Here is a 22,050-nt window from a genome sequence, read left to right as displayed (position 1 = left end):
TTGATTATTTTGAGGAATCTCCAAGCTGCTTTCCATAGTGGCTGCATCAGTTTACATACTTATCAACAGTGTACAAAGGTTCCTTTTTTTCCACATCTTTGCCAACATGTACTATCTCTTGTCTTTTTGATGATAGGCATTCTAACAGGTGTGAGGTGATATTTCGTTGCATTTTGATTTGCATTCCCCTGAGGAGTAGTGATATTAAGCACATTTTCAGGTATTTTTTTTTTTTACCATTTGTATGTCTTCTTTGGAAAAGTATCTGTTTATTTCCTCTGAGCATTATTTAATAGGGTGTTGTTTTGCTTTTTTATTGTTGTTGTTATTGAATTGTATGAGTTCTTTACACCTATCAGTTACTAACCCCTTATCAGATATATGATTTGCAAATATTTTCTCCCACTCCATAGTTTTTAATTTTGTTTTTTTCTGTGCAGAAGGTTTTTATTTTTTATTTATTTTAATTTTAAGATCACTTGTTTTATTTATTTTTTAATTAAAAAATATTTTTTAATGTTTATTTATTTTTGAAGGAGAGACAGAATATGAGCAGGGGCAAGGGAGTAGAGAGAGAGGGAGACACAGAATCCAAAGTGGATTCCAGGCTCTAAGCTGTCAGCACAGAGCCTGACATGGGGCTCAAATCCACGAGCCATGAGATCATGACCTAAGCCGAAGTAGGATGCTCAACTGACTGAGCTACCCAGGTGTCCCTATTTATTTATTTTTGAGAGAGAGAGAGAGAGAGAGAGAGAGAGCACATGCACACACATGAGTGGGAGAGGGGTAGAGAGAGAGGGAGAGAGAGGGAGAATCTTAAGCAGACGCCACGCCTATCCCCTGACTGTGAGATCATTGTGGCCTGAGCCAAAATCAAGAGTCAGATGCTTACCCAACTGAGCCACCCAGGAGACCATGTGCAGAAAATTTTTAGTTTGATGTAGTACCACTTGTTTACTTTTGGTTTTGTTGATTTTGTTTTTGGTGTCAAATCCAAAAAGTCATTGCCAAGACTGCTATCATGGAGTGTATCTCCCATGTTTTCCTCTGGGAGTTTTATGGTTTCATGTCTTACATTCAAGACTTTAGTCCATTTCAAGATTATTTTTGTGTATGGTGTCAGATAGTGGTCTAGTTTCATTATTTTTCATGTAGCTGTCCAGTTTTCCCAATGTCATTTACTGAAAAGACTGTAATTTCCTCATTGTATATCATTGATACACTCATCCCATCTATACACTTGGGGATTCAGGGAAATAACCACACAGTGGACTTGCTGGATTATAATGAAACAGACTGGGTCAGAGACTCCCATATATTATCTGGCCTAAAAGCTTCCTGTCTAACTTGAGAGCTATAACAACATTTCAAGCCTTTGGTATCAGTACCATTTCTAATGCCATATCCCATGGTCTTTAAAAAAGTCTGGGTATTCTTTTTTTTTTAATTTTTTTAACGTTTATTTATTTTCAAGACAGAGAGAGACAGAGCATGAATGGGGGAGGGTCAGACAGAGAGGGAGACACAGAATCTGAAACAGGCTCCAGGCTCTGAGCTGTCAGCACAGAGCCCGACGCGGGGCTTGAACTCACAGACTGTGAGATCATGACCTGAGCCAAAGTTGAACACTTAACTGACTGAGCCACCCAGGCTCCCCAGGGTATTTTCTTTTTCTCAATGCAAAGTAACTCTGGTAAAGTGACTTAAAGGTCGATCTGAGAAAAGATTGAGGCAATATTTATCCCATGTGTTTGTGGTATTGCTGTAGATCTTTCTCAAGGGCTCTGGTTCTGAGAACTGACTCAGAAGGAAAGGGTGGGGAATCATGATCTTCCTTTGTAGTAGTTGATCTGATCCCTTTGCTCACCAGTTCTCTATCTTTAGAAAAGTCAAGTAAAATGTAGTTAACTATTTGTCTATATTGCCCTTTGACACACATTATTTGCTAACCATTCCCAGGTCAAGGTACTCTGACCGCTACTTCAGGTTTGCTGTCCACAAAAGAAAGTATGCTCAACTTGCTTCTGACACTTAAGTGCTGCCATCTGTCTTCTGCTATTCCCAAATCCTTTCGATACTGGTAAGATGAATTCCATGGCAGCCCCCACTACCGTGCCTTGCAGAAGACATCTATCATTGAGTTTCTCAGTGTTGCCTCGTGAAACTAAATGTCCTCTGGTCCTTTCCAGGGAGCAAAGTCATGTGGTGGGTCCTTCATTCTCATATAATGATCTAGTTAAATATTACAATTTTTATCATCTGCACTTCATTTACTGTAATTTATTGGCCTGGTCAAGCTTCAAAGAACCATCCCAAGAGTATAATAGTACCGGCTCCAAGTGTCCTTGGCAGAATGTTGAACCCTGAATCATCACGGATAAGACCACTATGCCAATAAATTCTCCCCAATCTGGCCTTATGTTGTAACCTTGTGGTCCAATACCCTCAAGACCCATTCTCTTATATGTTCTACTAGTATTTGGTAGTATTAGTCAGGCCCTGTAATTCCTTCAGTAGATGAGTTGTAGGCTCCTAAAGAAGGCACTATATTTTCCCCTCTGACCGTGTTGAGATCTTACCCGGGAAATTACCTTAGAAGCAATGAAAGGTGGTAGAGAATAACCTGGAAACAAAGAAAAGCTTTACCTTGTGATATATTTGTGGGCACTGAAGGTGACAGAAGGCTACTATTCTCTAGCAGGAAAAAAGATGGCTCCTCTGCCAGGTTAGCGTATACACAAGCATGTGGGGGTTCAAGATCCTCAGCTCTATCCATCCAAGTGTTACCACTTTAGATCTCAGTGTCCCGACCTTTTTCTCTCAGAGCCCTCATACTGACACAGAAGCCTTGTCATTGCTCTAGGCATTTCTTTTTCTTCGTGCAGCTCTAGTTGCATCCCCTTAAAACAGATACACTATACCCACTTTTTGTTCGATTCGGAATCATTTAAGTTGAATTTTTAATTTTAAGAATTATGTGTGTTTTTGTATCCAGTTTCTTTCGGTGATTGGACTTGTTCACGTTTGTGATTCCATCACATATTTTTTACATATTTACATTATTGGAATGTTATTCAGCACTTAGTAATAAATGCTCCTATCTGGTAAGTACTTACCCAGTGCTAGTCCCTGGACTAGGTGCTTATAAACACACTATACATTCTTTCCCACAGTCCCAGGAGGAACAGAGGAGAACCCAACTGGCATACTTTGGTACCCATTGTGGGTCAGTTACCTTGTCAGAGGCCTTGCATATCAGCCTCTAGAATATGACACAGATGTTGAGAACTGAAAAGCTCATTCAGATAATAAATGGCAGAGACTGAGATTCTAAACCAAGCCATTGGGACTCCAGAATCTGCACTTCTTTGAGATGAATGATATTTAGAGACAGCCTACAGGGTACACTATCAATTATAGTTTTTAAAATCTCTCTTTCAAGTTTCATCATCAAAAATAATTACTCAGAAAGTTGTAGCTTTAGTCAGTATTGAAGGCTTAAAAAACTATAATATGAAAATATCTTTCTAGTATTTATTGAGCATGGTAGATTAAAGAGAGCCATATAACCTTTGATACTCTTATTGAGAAGAGGGTTCTATATTTCTTCCAGTTACATCTAAGAAAAGAAATAAAAGGCATACAAATTGGAAAAGAGGAAGCAAAATGATCTCTATTCATAGATGACATAGCCTCGTATATAGAAAATCCTAGCAAATTCACAAAAAAGCAGAAGAGCTAATCAATGCATTCAGCAAAGCCTCAGGATGCAAAGTTAATATACAAAAATCATATACTAGGAATGGACAATCCAAAAATGAAATTAACAGTTTCAGGGCACCTGGGTGGCTTAGTCAGTTAAGCATCCAGCTCCTGGCTTTGGCTTAGGTCATAATATTGCAGTTTGTGAGTCTGAGCCCCACATAGGGCTCTGTGCTGACAGTGTGGAATGTGCTTGGTATTCTCTCTCTCTCTCCCTCTCTCTGCTCCTCCCCTGCTCATGCCCTCTTTCTCTCTCTCAAAATAAATAAATAAAGTAAATAAATAACTTAAAATTAAAAAAAAGAGAAAAGTTTCATTTATAATAGCATCAAAAAGAAAAAAAATATGTAGGATTAATTTTAACCAAAGATTTCTTTGCCGAAAACTACAGGATATTCCTGAAAGAAATTAAAGACCTAAATAAATGAAAAGTCACCTCAAGTTCATGATTTGGAAACCTTCATATTGTTAAGATGGCAATACTGCAGATTCAGTGCAAAATCCCTATGAAAGTCTCAATGCCATTCGGTTTTGTTTTTTGAAGAACTAAGCACATCGTAAAATTTATATGGAACTACCTACATCATTACGTCAATCTTGAAAAAGAGAGTAAATTTGATAGATTTATATTTACTGATCTTGAAATTTTATAACAGCTATGGAGCAATTTGGTCGTTCCTCAATAAATTAAACATAAAATTATGATATGCTCCAGCAATTTCATTCCTAGGTGCACACCCAAAAGACGGAAAGCAGGTATTCAAATACTTGTACATAAATGTTCGTAGCAGCACTGTTCACAATAACCAAAAGGTGAAAACAACCCAAATGTTCATCAATGATGAGTAGATAAAGAAAATGATATATCTGTACAATTAAGCCATAGGAAGGAATAAAGTCTTGATACATGCTACAAAGTGGATGAAACTCATGTTACTGATACATTCTACCATGTGGATGAAAACATTGTGCTGAGTGAAAGAAGCCAGAAACAAAAATCTATGTATTGTATGATTATAATTATATGAAACATTCAGAACAGGTAAATTCATAGAGACAAAGCAGACTTGTACTATGCAGGAGCTGGGGAGCAGGGAGATTGAGGAGTAACTAATGAGTGCTGAATTTACACTGGATGCAATAAAAATGTCACGGAATTTGATAGAGATGATGGTTGCCAAACATTGTGAATGTACTAAGTAACACTGAATGATACACTTAAAAATGGTTAATCTTGTTATGTGAAGTTTACTTCCATAATAAAAAAAGTTGTTATACTGTTTCTTTTTTTCTTCAAGTAATTTTTTGTATGTATGTAAGTAATTTACCTATAAACTACCCCCAAATATTTTCCAATTTATTCAGGATATAATTTAAAAAAGTTTGTAAAATATTTTATTTTTAAGTAATCTCCATACCCAATGTGGGTCTTGAACTTACAACCCTGAGATCAAGAGTCACATGCTCTATGGACTGAGTCAGCCAGGTGCTCCCAGGATATAAATTTAAAAAATTAAAAGGGAATTTAAAATCAATATAATAGCTCTTCTAGTAAGATTTAAAATCACTTACCTTGATGGGATCCCTTTTTCCTTTTTAGTATTGTACACCCAATTGAGCAATACTTTTCTAATAAAGGCAAGAAGTTTTTTGCTTTCAGAATAAGTCTTTATTGTCTCAGGACTCATATACCTGGGGGGGGCGGAAACAATCATTAAATATGCTTTAAAATTTGGGGGATAGATATAATGTAGTATTATCAGAAAGTAGCAAGGCAATTTTGTCAATTGATAACTGGGATTAGGGCACTCTCATGAGCATAGGTCCAACTCACAAAGTTGTAGATACAAGTAGATATATAATTATGAATTTAGATTGTGGGGCTCACTCATTAGAGTATAAAAAACCCAGAGAAACATGGTTTATAATGGAGAGGTCAAGGCTCGGGGAAGGAAAGAATAACACGATTTAAATATTTGGAATTCAAATACATCCAGGCTTTCATGTTGGATCCCCCATTACCTAGTGAAGTAATAAACAGATTACCTCACTAACCTGTTTGCTCTATAAAATAGATGTAAAAATATTCATGCCAGTTGGGGATAATTAAATGAGAAAGTAGATATGAAACATCCAGCCTGTCTCACACATCCTCTTATTCCTTTGATTTTACCTTCTGGGCAGGTAGTTGGGAAACTTAGGGGGAATATACACGTGGTGGGTAAAGAGTTATGGGTACTTAGGAAAATCAGTGGTCATAAAACCCCAAAAGACAATTTGGTAGCATGTATCCCATTGTCTCCAGGTTTCTTCTGGCTTTTTATTGAGGCAGCTCAGATCTATATGCTGTGATTTGGTCTTGCTTAGGCAAGTCCCTTGGTTTTCATTATCTTCACATCAGAAAGAGGATAGGGTTTTGTCTTTGGGTCTGAAGCCCCACTTTAAAATATGCCTTAAATAGAAGGGCATTGGTGACTTGCATTCAAAGGTGTACCTTGTCCCTCCTCTTGATTATACTGTTCTTACTCTGAAATTTGAGCAATTTCTCTGCTGCAAGGATACAGACATAATTGAAAAGATAAAGTCACTGAATTCTTTGTGATTCAATAAAATAATGTAGCAATTACATGGAAAATCACCAACATATATAGGACTTGATTTGTTCCTAATCTTAAAAATATTTATTGAATGTATTATGTTTGCTAAAAGCTGGGGAGAAACCATAAACGAATACGGATCTCTGCCCTTAAGGATCCAGCAGATAAGTGGAGTAAAACATGAAAATAACAATTGTAGTGAGGGGCAGTAAGTGTTGCTGGGGAGATGATAAACAGTGGGGCACTTTGGATCCATAAAATAGGGGGCATTTAATACAGTCTTGGGGAATCAGGAAACCTTCCTGAAGGAATTAATGACTCAATTAAGATCTGGTCATTTGATTAGTTCCTACCAATCCTAGAATTCTGTGATACCAGTAATTCTGTGGTATTTTACAGCCCAAACAACTAAGTAATTCAAGCTCCTGAATTCTTATTTTTTACCAACACATTCACTGCTTAGACCTGATTTAGGAAAACAGTTATATCTCTTTGGTTGGATAGTGAGGCAGCTTAAACTTTGAATGGGAACTCTGTAATCTATTATTCAAGTGACGGGGGTAAATTGTTTATAATCTCTTAGTGCCTCTTCGTTTCTCATCTGCAAAATGAAGATAATGGCACTTACCTCACAGGACTCTTAGAACATTAAATTGGTAGTACATGTAACATGTTTAAAACTATGCTTGGCACAGCACTTAATAAATAGAAGCTCTCTATTCAAAGAATTCTTTCTTAGGCAATGACACAGGCAGTTAGCAAAGGACCTGTTTAAATCCCCAACTCTTTATCTCCTTAGACTTGCTTTCTTGCCACAGGACACACCAACACACAGGCTACTGGTAGGAATGACCAGTAAATGCCAAGGCAGCCCAGCAAAGAAGCAAGTACTGAATATAAGTGTAATTAACAGGAAGCTCTCTGGGGATTGGAACACCATTCCACTTATCTTGCTATTCCCCACAGTACTTGGCATACACCTTTGCACATATTAGTATTTCATATTTATCTCCTTCATGTGTGACTAAAAAATTATATATTCTAAAATTTGCCTTTGTTGTCCACTATGAGTCCGTTCAACACTTTGATCCCCTTCTCCCACTGTTGGCCTCCTGGTTTTGGGTCATCATAGGCATATATTGCTTCTGCCTTCCTGGAGGATTTAAAGAGGAAAAATCCAGGCATTGGGTTGAATTGCTCAATGTTGCTTTTTTTTAATATTAACCTTGCCTGAACAATGCAGCAATAATGCTTTTCAGCATGTTATATTCATTCTTTTATAAACTTCCACTGTACATCTGTCTTCTTTAAGTGTTCATCATATTGGATACTCTATATGGAAAATCCAAAAGGTTCCACCAAAAACCTGCTAGAACTGATCCATGATTTCAGCAAAGTTATAGGACATGAAATCAATGCACTGAAATCGGTTGCATTCGTATACACCAATAATTAAGCAACAGAAAGAGATATCAAGGAATCTATCCCATTTCCAATTGCACCAAAACCCATAAAACAGCTAGGAATAAATCTAACCAAAGAAGTGAAACATCTGTACACTGAAAACTATAGAAATCTTATGAAAGAAATTGAAGAAGACACACACACACACAAAATGGAAAAATATTCCATGCTCCTGGATAGGAAGAACAAATATTGTTATAATGTCAATACTACCCAAAGCGATCTACATATTCAATGCAATACCTATCAAAATAACATCAGCATTCTTCACACAGTGAGAACAAACAATCCTAAAATTTGTATGGAACCAGAAAAGACCCCAAATGGCCAAAGCAATATTGAAAAAGAAAACTAAAGTAGGAGGTATCACAATCCCGGACTTTGAGTTGTATTACAAAGGTGTAATCATCAAGACAGTATGGTACTGGCACAAAGACAGACACTCAGATCAATGGAACAGAATAGAGAACCCAGAAATGGACCCACAAATGTATAGCCAACTAATCTTTGACAAAGCAGGGAAGAATATCCAATGGAATAAAGACAGTCTCTTCAGCAAGTGGTGCTGGGAAAACTGGACAGTGACATGCAGAAAAATGAACCTCAACCACTTTCTTACACCATACACAAAAATAAACTCAAAATGGATGAAAGACCTCAAGGTAAGACAGAAAGCCATCAAAATCCTCAAGGAGAAAGCAGGCAAAAACCTCTTTAACCTTGGCTACAGCAACTTCTTACTCAACACGTCTCTGGAGGCAAAGGAATAAAAAAAAGCAAAAATGAACTACTGGGACCTCATCAAAATAAAAAGCATCTGCACAGCGAAGGAAACAATCAGCAACACTAAAGGCAACCGATGGAATGGGAAAAGATATTGGCAAATGACATATCAGATAAAGGGTTAGTATCCAAAATCTATAACAAATTTATCAAACTCAACACCCAAAAAACAAATAATCCAGTGAAGAAATGGGCAAAAGACATGAAGAGACACTTCTCCAAAGAAGACATCCAGATGGCCAACCGACACATGAAAAAATGCTCAACATCACTCATCATCAAGGAAATACAAATCAAAACCACAATGAGATACCACCTCATATCTGTCAGAATGGCTAACATTAACAACTCAGGCAACAACAGATGTTGGCAAGGATGTGGAGAAAGAGGATCTCTTTTGCAATGCTGGTGGGAATGCAAACTGGTGCAGCCACTCTGGAAAACAGTATGGAGGTTCCTCAAAAAATTAAAAATAGAACTACCCTACGACCCAGCAATTGCACCACTAGGTATTTATCCAAAGGATACAGGAGTGCTGTTTCAAAGGGGCACATGCACCCCCATGTTTATAGCAGCACTATGAATGGATAAAGAAGATGTGGTATATATATACAATGGAGTATTAATCGGCAATCAGAAAGAATGAAATCTTGCCATTTGCAACTACATCATGGAACCGGAGGGTATTATGGTAAGTGAAATCAGTCAGTCAGAGAAAGACAAATATCATATGACTTCACTCATATGAGGACTTTAAGATACAAAACAGATGAACATAAGGGAAGGGAAGCAAAAAGAATATAAAATTAAAAAAAAACTGAATAGGTGCCGTCTTAGCTCAGCAGGCCGTGTGTCAGTCTGATAAAAAAAAAAGCTGAATAAAGAATATCACTTTTACAAATAAAAAAATAAAAATAAAGAAGGTAGATATCATGTTAAGGGTTCTTATCATGAAAAAGGAGGGGCGGGGGAGGACATAAGGAAATTTGGGATGTGTTGGATATGCCTATTACCTTGACTGTGGTAATGGCATCATGGGTGTTTGCATATGTGGAAACTCATCAAATTGTAGTCACTAAATATGCGCAGTTCTTTGTATATCAATTATACACCAATAAAGCTGTTTTTAAAAAACTAAAAAAAAAGTGTTCATCATATTGTTTTAAAGTAATCACATTTGCCCAGCCCTCTTCCCCAGTCCCCTAACACCACTGAGGTCCCATAAGCATTTGAACGGCCTCGAGCTGGCGGGGCGGGGAATGGAGGCCCTTGTACTTATACTCATTAATCAAGAAAACAAAATTTTAAGTAAGATATATTTTATCTTCCTACCTTGACAATATAATGTTATCATTATTTGTATGGCTAGGCTTGAAATGGAATCTCTTATACTCTTCAACATCTGTACTTGAACTGCAATGAGACTGCTGCAGTGAGACTCCAGTCCGGCTGCTTCTCTTCCAACACACGGCTTATCCCTCTCTGCCACAGGCCAGTACATGTGAGTGGACACCATGCTGGCACTTCTCTTGGCTCTCAGGGTGTGCACACCAAAGGCCCAGTTTGCTTGTGAGATAATGGCCCAGGGGAAAAGGCTCAAGAGGGCCTTACAAATGAGCTGAGGACCATCTGAGCAGATTATTTGGGTCCTTAGCACTAGGGGTGTGGTCTAGAATAAGAAGGTATGTCCAAGCTTTGGGTGGCCATCATGTACCTGCATGACAGTTTAACTCGTCCCTTTGCCCACTCAAATATCTTGCATCCTTCCAAGGAGATCTGAGGCTATTCTTAATGTGCTGACTTTAAGGAACTTGCTGTGTACTACAGAGGCTTACAGCAAAAGTAACTATTACAAGAACATGCTGAGGATTAAGAGAGAGCATATAAGGGCACCTGGATGGCTCAGTCAGTTGAGCATCCGACTCTTGGTTTCAGCTCAGGTCTTGATCTCAGGGTCGTGAGTTCAAGCCCTGCACTGGGCTCCACAGTAAGGCATGGAGCCTACTTTAAAAACAAAAATTAAAATTAAAAAAAGAGAGAATACTCATTAAAAGATGTGCCTGGAGGAATTAAGGAAGTCTTTGACCTTACTGAGGCATTCAAGAGGTCTACAAGAGTCTTTTACCACAGCTCAGCTTTGGAGGCAAAAGGAGAAAGGGAAGAGAATCTCAGTCAGAAGAAGCGCCTTGTTCAAATTTACAGAAGTGTGAAAAAGTAGAGCAAGCTGGGAAATTAAAAGTGGGTCATTTGGCCTGATTTGGGGGTGTAGAGCAGTCAGTGGCTTTCACACATAATATGGGATGATCCCAAAGTCTCAGAAAGAGCGAGAAAACTCATTTGCCCGATTCCCTAAATGCAGTGGCTGAGGATGGCGGTGTTCTCTTGCCAATATACTTACTCTCCCTTCTTTTCACCGAAGCTTCCCACTGCACCCACCAGCACCTGGGCCGCACTCTGGGACAGAGTCTCATTCGTGTATTGTCTCTGGTAGCTTGCCTAAAAGAAACGTGCAGTCCAATTGTTATGTAGCATGGTTAATGATAACAAATTAGTATTCCCTTTATGGAAAAACAGTCTGTGAGAAAAAAAGTCAAAATCCCTAAATAATCTAGTATCGTTATAAAAAGAATGTTTCTGTAAAGTCCAGATCTTGAGATCAGTGTAGGAGGTCTGTCTGTGCTTTGGGTGGAATCAAACTGGTTCTATGGGAAACTAGGTTCCTGCTAGATGTGAACTAGACTTTCAAGAATAAGTGGAGTTCTGGGGCCCAATAAATGTGTGAGTATATCCCTATCTTAAAAGCTTATAATGCATCTTAGAAATTTAAAGGCTCTGAGAAATCCTGTAGTAGAGGATCCTGGTTTATATCTTTAATTTTTCCAAATATTTTGACAAAAGAACTCTTGTTTTCTCCAATCTATTATAAGTATTAAGTGAATTGCCACTGTGTACAGAAAATATTCATTTGTTTATTCAGTCTGTATACTGAGAGACCACTTTGCTTCAGGCACTACTTTTGATGCTGAAGAAACCATTGTCTGACACTGCCCTGGCCTCAGAGTGCTGACACTGTTAAAAATCTCTGTATGAACCAACTTTCTAAATTGGAATGCATGGTGTAATTAAAGACTTCTGCTTTCATAGAACATGTCCTGTCTGTACAGGATATGGATATTAAAATGCATTTTTGTTCTTGGGGGATGCCAGAAAGGGATAGAACTAATTTAAAGAATGAGGGAACAAAAGGTTGTTTGTCCATGATACAGGAATTCAACAGTCTACTTAAGCTTCATTAAAATATTTATAAAATAATGTGAGATAAACATATTTTCAATATCCTCAAAAGTAAACACCATAGTATGTAGATAACTAAGGAAACTGAAAGTAATATGGAACTCATGAAAGCTTAGCAACACAAATGACAACGCAGTTAAGATACTAGAAATATGTTAATTCTTAAGTGATCATTCAAACCAAAATGTAAGAAGAATTTAGAGAATGGTTGATTCCTTAAAATAACCACCATTTATTGATCTCCCTACCATACTATTACATTAACTGACATGTTTTATGCAGAATTATTTAATTCTTGCGGGAAACTTATGGGGAAGATATTTTAATCTGTATTTCATAGATGAGAAAGCTGAGGCTCAGAGAATTAAGTCATTTTCCCAAGATCACATTAGAAACCCAGTTCTCTCTGAATTTAAAACCTGTCTCCTCTTCCCCCCATTATGGTTGGGGGATGTTGCCTCTTCTATACCACTGTCTCACCATGCTGTGCTTCCTCTTCTAATGTACAATAGTAGAGAAGATACTGTCCCAGTGAACAATACCTGACTGAGGAGCACCTGGGTGGCCCAGTCAGTTAAGTGTCCAGCTCTTGATTTTGGTTCAGGTCATGATATCACAGTTCGTGGGATCGAGACCAATGTCGAGCCCATAGCCTGCTTGGGATTCTCTCCTCTCCCCCTCCCCCGCCCCGGTCTCTCTCTGACCCTCTCTCTCTCTCTCTCAAAATAAATAAATAAAATCTTAAAACAAAACAAAACAAAAAAAACAGTAAATGGCTGAGATTTATTTTTTTTAATGTTTATTTATTTATAATAGAGAGAGAGAGTGCAAGTGGGAGCAGGAGAGAGAGAGAATCCCAAGCAGGCGTTGTGCTGTCAGCACAGTGACTGAGATTTAAATAAAAACTATCAAAGCTTTAAAAACTGTAATAGACCAATTAATATTATGGTTGGAGCAGTGAGCATTAGAATTGACATTGTAGAAACCAAATCAACTAACCAAGGTAAGCGTGAAAATATGTCTAGAACAAAGAAGGGCTAAAAAGATGTGAGGCAAGATAAAGAGCTGGAGAACAGAGCAGAAAGATCCAACTTACTTTAAAAAATAAGGATTTCCTGGGGGACCTGGGTGGCTCAGTAGGCTGAGCGTCTGACTCTTGATTTTGTTTCAGGTTGTGATCCCATGGTTCTTGGAATTGAGACCTGCACTGAGCTCTGCACTGCTAGCATAGAGCCTCTCTCTTCCTCTCTCTCACAGTCTCTGCCCCCCTCACTTGTGCTCCCATGCTCTTTCTCAAAAATAAACAACAACAAAAACAAACAAACAAAAGTATTTCCTGATTCAGACCCAACACGTAGCACAAAAATCAACAAAGATATAATGGTAGAAAACAAACATTTAGGGAAAGACACCAAAAAGATTCATGGTGGATACGTTGCAGAAAATGTAGAATATCATATATGGAAAGAATCTAAGAGTTCCTGTAGTTAGCATTTTCCTATTTTATGAATGGAGAGAATAAAGACTGAAAAAGAATAAATCCTAAGACATACATCATATTATTAATGAAAAGCAAGATCCAAAATGGAATGTCCTGTATTGATTTTGAGAGATCTTGAATACATATTTTCCTGAAATAAATTAAAAATCTGGAAGTGACTCAAAGACACGATGTCATAAAATCTGCTGGTGGAGCAAAGTACCATATGGGCATAAGTTCATCCTTAATGGCACTGCCTCAATTGCTTAATGAAATTTATTCAGGTCCTTGGAAAAGCTGCCTTTGAGATTCAACCTGTCTGCCAGGACTACTGCTGAAGAGAGAACAATTATACCCTACAAACCTTCCATTTCCCAAGTTAGATTGAACATATAGAATGCTTGGAATCCTGTATGGCTAGAATAGATGAGACATGCACGACAGTTCCATATGCAATGAGGAAGGCCCAACATGAACAATAGTAAATAAGCTATTAGCAATTTCCCACAGAGTCTGCTCTGTGGCTGTGTCACAGAATTTCTCTAATTTTTATCCAAGATTTGCTCTGGAAGCTACTACTCTCTATTTGCAGTTATTAGCAGACTTGGTGGTATCTTTCACGAAAACCTGGCATGGAACTGGAGCTGGATGGTGTCATCGAAATGACCGCATAACACATGTGAAGGTTGAATTCAACTGTAATTCCTGCCATTGGGATCTGTGAGATTCCCAAATCCTCTTAATAAAACACCTTTTACTTAGGCCAATTTGGATGGATCCATTTTTCTTTTCTCTCTTTTGGCAATCAAGCAGATTCCTAAGACAATGCCAAACTTCCCTTTGCCTTTATAACAATCTATTCAGTTCAGCAGGTAAGCAAAATCTAGATGTCTTTAGCAAGGGAGAAAGCTTTCAGTATAATTTTAGGCCAAAATATAATTTTATTTTTTTTTATTTTAGAGGGAGATAGAGCACCAGTGGGAGAGAGAGGCAGAGGGGGAGAGAGGCAGAGAGAGAGAGAGAGAGATAATCCCAAGCATGCCCCATGCTGTCAGTGCAGAGCCTGATGCAGGGCTCAATCTCAGGACCCTAGGATCAAGACCAGAGTCAAAATCAAGAGTTGGACGCTCAGCCAACTCAGCCACCCAGAAGCCCCCACAAATATCATTTTAAAAGTGTATAATCAAGTACTAACTATTTGTGCTGACAAGAGACGCCTGTTGGCCAACTCCATTGCTTCAATGTTAAGGGTCTCATCTATTTCCTTGTTACAGGTTAGACATTTCACCTTTTGATGTTCTGTTGTTTCTCCTTGGCTCAACTAAGTAGAAAGAAATAACAAAAAAGTAATACATGAATATTAATATATTGTTTAGCATAACCCTCAAGCAATTCACATAACAATTTGGTTTGAAAATTATAGAAAATCTGCTAGATACAGAAAAAATGTTCAGATGAGTTTCCTCATCATTTCACAGTTATCTGGAAGGTAAAATAATTGCCACTTTTTGGGAAAAGGAGTTATATCATATTTTTACCTTTACATGGCATTATTGAGAGTTTATAAGGCTACCATGTATATAATTCCACTTTAAGACAATGGTTCTGAAAGTGTGGTCCCCCAGCAGCCTCAGAATCACCTGAAAATTGTTAGAAATGCAAATTCACGTCTGGGGGAACAGGGCAGAAATCTGTGATTTTACAAACCCATCCCATGATTCTTGCTGCAGTTAGAGTTTGACAATCACTGCTTTAACCTTATCGATTAAGGTAGAATAGAAAATGAACTTGGCCTTGAGAGATGGGAGTTATGGATAATTTCATTTTACATATGAGAAAAGCTGAAGCTTAGAGAAAATAAAACATTTGCTCAAGAGCACAAAGCTATTTATTAAAGTGACAAAGCTAGGATACGAACCCAGATTTTCTGAGTCCAAGGCCAGTGCTCTATCTGTTATACTGTTATAGTCCCCCTTGTCTGCACTGTAAAGAGGAGAAAGCAGTTGTTTGGTCACCTGCTATCTGAAACAGAAAAGGTGTCAGAGTGGGGGCCTCAACGTTGACTCCGAAGTAGAATCAGCTGGGTAAATGGAATAAAAATACATATTCTTAGGACCCTCTTCAGGCCACTTGCATCAGAATTTCCGGGGGAGGGGCTGGGAAATAAAGCCATATTTTAATAAACTTTCTAGAAGATTCTGATGCAGCCAGGTTAGCAAAAGGCCACAATCAGAAATTGGGAGCTATTATAGAAAATAATTGAATTTGATTTGGTACTTGTCTTATCCAGAAATTCCTGGCAGTATTCCTATAGATGGGGGGCTTGGTTCTGGATCCCCATCTAGAGCATCAAGTACTGGTTAGTGGATATGAAATGGATTTTGAGGAATCCTACTTTATAGAAACCAATTATCTTATGGCTATACTCCTAGAATTTGGCTCCTCATATTGTATGATGCAGAAAAACACTGTAAAAACTGCATCATACAATATGCATTAAAACACTGCATTGAGAACTGGACATGACATAGGAGATAGCAAAACAGCAGTAACATTGAGAAGATTCCAGAACAACTTTTATTATTTCTTCTCATGGCAACCATTACTGATTGGTGAGTTACATATGCTTCAAACACAGATATTCTAAAGCATATCTCAGAAGTAGGAGGTAACATCTCACACCTAAACTTATGACACTGGCTTTGAATTCTGTTTTATATCAAAAAATAATATTAGTCATAAGTTAGGGGCTAGCAAGTGCTTGGCAAATACAGTAGTGTAAATAAATGCTGAACAAAGGCACCTGTCCACCGTCAATCTAGCAAAAAACTAGCCATTTTCTAAGACTCACTCTCCTCTTTTTATGGTAACTTTAAAGGGAGCTCCAATTCAACACTCCTTCTTTTGAATTTTACACCACTTATTTTCTACCTACTCAAAGAGGTTGTCACTTCTATGCTGCCCCACAATGATCACAAAATTCCCTAAGATCCCCTTCTTACTATTATGACAGTGAGCCCCCAGTACAACTTCTGTATTGCAAGTATTAAAAATTGTGAATTAATATTTACAACATTTATACTTACTTAAGATAATTAGTTATATCTGCTTTGAAAGAATCAACAAAAGGTACTATTTGCTTACTGCATATGGGTTTTGAAGGACAATTGCTTTCTCAACCATATTCCAATCTGCATTAGCAAGATCTTTGTCAAATTTGAGTGCAGAAGCTGCAGATTTGGTTAGCTCTTGAAAGTGTTGAAATGTACAATAAAGAGATTTATATTTTGTTGATGTGACGTCATGAAGACCTTTGATACAAAGAACATGTTTTATCAATAATAAAGATGCCACCATTTTGAATATGGATTATAAGTTTCCCTTTGTATTTTTGATTTAAGTTAAAGACTCAGCATATATTGTTTAATAATGGGAACCCTGACAATTTTAAGCTTTTCTACTTTCATACTCCTCAAAAACACTGAGGTACATAATGGTAACAGTAATAGTTAATAATTATCGAGTGTTGATGGTAGGGGCGCCTGGGTGGCGCAGTCGGTTAAGCGTCCGACTTTAGCCAGGTCACGATCTCGCGGTCTGCGAGTTGGAGCCCCGCGTCGGGCTCTGGGCTGATGGCTCAGAGCCTGGAGCCTGTTTCTGATTCTGTGTCTCCCTCTCTCTCTGCCCCTCCCCCGTTCATGCTCTGTCTCTCTCTGTCCCAAAAATAAATAAACGTTGAAAAAAAAATTTTTTTTAAAAATAATTATCGAGTGCTTGGGGCGCCTAGGTGGCACAGTCGGTTAAGCGTCCGACTTCAGCCAGGTCACGATCTCGCGGTCCGTGAGTTCAAGCCCTGCGTCAGGCTCTGGGCTGATGGCTCAGAGCCTGGAGCCTGTTTCCGATTCTGTGTCTCCCTCTCTCACTGCCCCTCCCCCATTCATGCTGTGTCTCTCTCTGTCCCAAAAATAAATTAAAAAAACCAAACAAACCAAAACGTTGAATAATTATCGAGTGCTTAACATATGCTGAAAAACACATCTCAACACCTTGAATGTATTGTCTCTGATTACCTTACCCACCTTTTGAGGTAAGTCCCTTTTCCCAGTTTGATAGATGAGGAGACAGAAGAAAAGAGGTGTGATGATTAATTTTATGTGTCAACTTGACTGGGTTACAAGATAACCAGATATTTGATGTGTCTGTGAAGGTGTTTCTGGATAAGAATAATATTTAACTTGGTAGACTTGAGCAAAGCCGATTGACCTCTTCAATGCAGGCAGGCCTCATCCAAACCATTGGAGGCCTGAACAGAACAAAAGAAAATTCGTTCTCTCTGCCTCATAGTCTTTGAGTTGGGACTCAGTCCTTTCCTGCCTTCACAATTTGGACAGGAACTTACACTATTGGTTTTCCTGGTTCTCAGACCTTTGGACTGTAGATCTTGGGGCTTCTCAGCTTCCATAATCATGTGAGCCAACTTCTTATTGTAAATCTCTTTATAAATATATGATATATACATATAATATCATATACAGAATAGATGACATATACATATATATGTGAGATATAGTAGATACATATCTACACATTCATATATCTGTACTTCTGACATATACATCCTGACATATACATCTCATATATATGTACATATGTACAAATATACAGAATATATGTAAATATACATATATGCAAGAGATACACATGTAGGAGGTATTGATATAGATATATACATATATATACAGAGTATATATACATATACACATCTACCCTACTAAATATAATATTGTATATATTTATATGATAAGTGTTTGATATGTATTTGTCTCCAGACCTCACTAAGGTTTGAAGGACTCTCAATATTAAGCACAAATTCCTTTTTATGAGCCATAGACGTTTCCTTGGAAAGCAATGATGTTCTGTAAGCAAATGTTCACTGCTCTTAGTGCACGTAAACATACTCCACAATAAGAATTTTAAGTTTATTTAGCTACTAAGTAGAACATATGATGCTCTTTGCAAAACTTTCCCTCTTTAATCTTTTCTTCCCAATTTACTATGTTAAGGCTCAGAGAATTTAAAAAAGTAAAGAGAAAAGATTTTGTTACAAATACAAGGAAGGAATGCAGATTGGGTAATGAAATACCATTCATAAAGATGGACTCTCAGATTGATTAAAAAGACCATTAGAGGGGCACCTGGGTGGCTCAGTCGGTTAAGCCTTGGCTTAGGTCATGATCTCACAGTTTCATGAGTTGGAGTCCTGTGTCCGGCTCTGTGCTGATAGCACAGAACCTTCTTGGGATTCTCTCTCTCCCTCTCCGTCTGCCCGTCCCTCATTCATTCTCTCTGTCTCTCTGTCTCTCTGTCTCTCTCCCTCTCCCTCTCTTCCTTCCTCTCTCTCTCTTAAATTAAAAAATGAATTGCCATTAGAGTGAAAACGCTGTATGCAAAGGGAAGGATGATAGAGCAGTTGAGAATATAATGGATTAAAACATCAGGGCCAATTTTTTTTTCTAGGTTTTCAACTGCCACATGAATTTTTAACTCTCTAGATCTCGACTTTTCAATTGTTAAAAAGTAGGGGATGAAAACGGACATATTGCATAATGCAGTTGCTTCCTAAAATTGCTATTTCTGCTTTAATGCTCTTCATCCCACAATCAGTTTTCCACAGAAGTAGAGTTAACCATATAATTACACTTACTTGCTTAAAACCAGCCAAGAAATTCCTTTTGCTGACAGTGTGGAGCCTGCTTGGGATTCGCTCTCCCCCCCTCTCCCTCCCCTCCTTTCTCTCTCCCTCTCTCTCTCTCTCTCTGACTTCCCTTCCCCTACTTGAACTCTCTTTCAAAACAAATAAACATTTTTAAAAATGTTATTAGAAAATGTTTCTCTTCACTCAGAATAGTAATTAGTAGGGCTTACCTAGTTTACTAACTGCCATTGGCAAAATAAATCTATTGACAATCAAGGTAACTAAGCAAACTGACACTCCATGAAATAATACCTAGAGTAGAAAGAAAAATACAAAGTAAGTAATCATGACAATTTCATGCACTATATTCTATATTTGCTAATGTAAGTTAAACCAGGCTGTATTAAGTCAATAAATGCTCATAGTAGAGAAGAATATGAATGTCAGGCATGATGAAAGTACTCTGGGTATTCTCTATCTCCCTGCATAGATTTTATTCATGCTTTTGGAACCAAATCAATACTCAGGACACATGATCTGACAAGTAAACAAATACTTATGGAGACATTGGGAACATAAAAAGCTTGTCCTTAAATTTCACTGCTGCACTTCTTGGGCCTTGGGAATATGCTTGTACTTTATCGGTTCTTATTCACTACACACGCCACCATGGGCATAACCATGAAGTTCTGTGTTCAACACTTCCAGGCACCTCTGTATCAAATAATTCTCCTCATCTGGGGTAAGAGAAGAGCTCGAGGATCTTGCTATGTTTGCTTACCTCATGTTTTGCCTCTCTGCCATCCTTTCATTGTAAGGAGGGAGGGGCAGTTAATATCTCTGGTGCCACTTGATTTTTTTTCTCTGCTTATACTCCCAGTTGGAACAATACTTTTCAATCTAAGACCGCACACTTCTGTTGACTTACATAACTCTAATTTCCAGAACTTATGTCATACCCCCAGCCTTTCCTTTTTTTGTGGCTACAGATGGAGGTTAGAGACAGAGCGTGAAACCACACCAGAGACTCTCCAGGTGGCATATTAGAATCATGGGGAAACTTTAAAATACTGGTGCCCAATATGCTCCCACTGAATATTCTGATTTATACGAGGGTGGAGCCCACACATTAGTAATTAGAAAAACTGAGGTATAATGTATATACATTGAAATGTACTTGTTTACCATTTGATAAATTTTGACATTGTATACACCCACATAACCCTCAATCCTATCAAGATGTAAAATATTCTTATATCCCCCCCTCCCCCAAATATCTCTAGTTCTCCTTGCCAATCAATCCCCTACTCCACAGGAGGTCTGATTTCTATTTCTATAGATAAGAACTACCAATTCTAAAACCTTCATGTAAATTGAACATTATGTTTCTCATTGTAGTTTTAATTTGCACTTCCCTAAAGAAGTGATGTTGAGCGTTTTTAATGTGCTTAGTGGTAGATATATCTTTCTTTGTGAAGTATCTGTTTATCTCTTTTGCCTGTTTTAAAAAATTAGGCTGTTTTTCGTTTATTATAAAATTATAGAAAATTTGAAAACTGTATTCGATCACTTCATATATTTTAACCAGTTTAATAGTTGTTTACTATAGGAAATAAGTCTGATATCCACTATTCATCATGGCCGTGGCCAGAATTCCACATGCACTGATAATTTTCTAAAAGTTCCTGAAGCACTCTAAAGTGCGTCCAAAATTGAGGATCACTAAGTTTGTTAATTTAATAGTAATAAAACTTAACTTCTATATAGTAAGCATAGAGTACGATATATCAGGCTTATTTAATCCTCACAACAGTTCTGTGAAGTGAATACCAATATTGTCCAATTGCACAGATGGGAAACTTAGGCACTGTCACTTAGCCAAGGTCAATAAACTTGTAGACACAAGATTAAGTTATTTTTAACCTTTACTCTAGTGCTGCTTTGTGAGTATTAAAAAGTATTAAAAGGTTAGCTATAGGGTTCAGCCAAATTAAATGAAGTGTTACTTTCTTTTCAACTAGTTACTACTCTAGTGAGGGCATCTCACTAAATGATTTTATTTAAGGTTCTATCTCAAAGCATTATATTTAAGGTTTCAAAGCATTTTATTTAGGCATTTTATTTAAGGTCTCAAAGCATTTTATTTAAGGTTTTATCTCAAAGCATTATAATCATCAACATAGCTCATATTTATTGTACATTTACTATATGCTAAACAATGTATTAAGCATTTTATGTACACTTTCTATTTATCATACTAACCCTTTGAGATAGTGGTGTGCTAGAGCTGGTTTTTCCCAGTTCATGAGAGCTGATCATTAAATTTTCAGGAAGTTATTGAGCTGATTGATGTTCTCTTAGTGAGAGTGATTACACAATGGAAATTGGCAAATACTACAAATTAGGACTCCCTCTGACCCCTAAAAAAGTTATTTGTAAACATTTGCTAAAACAACCATTGGTATTATTATCTTTTAATTTTTTTAATGTTTATTTATTCTTGAGGGGGGTGGGGGCAGTGTGACAGAGGGACATCGAATCCGAAGCAGGCTCCAGGCTCTGAGCTGTCAGCACAGAGCCCGACACGGGGCTTGAACTCACAAAGCTGTGAGATCGTGACCTGAGCCGAAGTTGGACACCCAACTGACTGAGCCACCCACGTGCCTCAACCATTGGTATTAAGTCCCTTTTAGAATGATGAAACGGACATGTGCAATGAGGTAGGAATTAAATAACTTGGTGATGGTGACACAGCAAATAGCAGTCAACTAGAAATTTCAGAACCCAGATCTGTGCGTGATGTCTACCATTGAACTGGTCAATATGTATGGTAAGGAACTAACCTTGATTCTTTAGGCATGTGTATATAGGTTAAAAAGGAGGAGAAGGTCATGGGATAGTAGATAGTTTTGGTTTCAAAAGAAGTGTTTGAATGCTTAATTTTTTAATGTTTGGACTATTATCTAATTAGA

General features: G+C 37.7%; 1 protein-coding gene across 5 annotated transcripts in view; it reads right to left on the bottom strand.

Annotated features, from left to right (window-relative positions):
* The window catches only part of SLC9C1 (solute carrier family 9 member C1), a 107,918-nt gene that overhangs the window by 40,614 nt on the left and 45,254 nt on the right, over positions 1-22,050 (bottom strand). For 4 of the 5 annotated variants that reach the window (XR_007155435.1, XM_047873933.1, XM_047873937.1 and 1 more), the window contains 5 exons: positions 19,309-19,390; positions 16,528-16,694; positions 14,579-14,704; positions 11,008-11,105; positions 5,338-5,457 (listed from right to left, as the gene is read on the bottom strand). Coding sequence is in view for 4 of the 5 variants with exons in the window: in XM_047873933.1 (XP_047729889.1) it covers positions 5,338-5,457; positions 11,008-11,105; positions 14,579-14,704; positions 16,528-16,694; positions 19,309-19,390 (593 nt within the window). In the remaining variant the exon portion in view is untranslated. The remainder of the gene's footprint in view (positions 1-5,337; positions 5,458-11,007; positions 11,106-14,578; positions 14,705-16,527; positions 16,695-19,308; positions 19,391-22,050) is intronic. The other variant, XM_047873934.1, reaches the window with a different exon arrangement.

The sequence above is a fragment of the Prionailurus viverrinus genome, chromosome C2 (genome assembly GCF_022837055.1).
Source record: "Prionailurus viverrinus isolate Anna chromosome C2, UM_Priviv_1.0, whole genome shotgun sequence".
Classification (NCBI taxonomy): domain Eukaryota; kingdom Metazoa; phylum Chordata; class Mammalia; order Carnivora; family Felidae; genus Prionailurus; species Prionailurus viverrinus.
The sequence above is the reverse complement of the archived record's forward strand: the minus strand, read 5'-3'. Positions and strand labels throughout refer to the sequence as shown.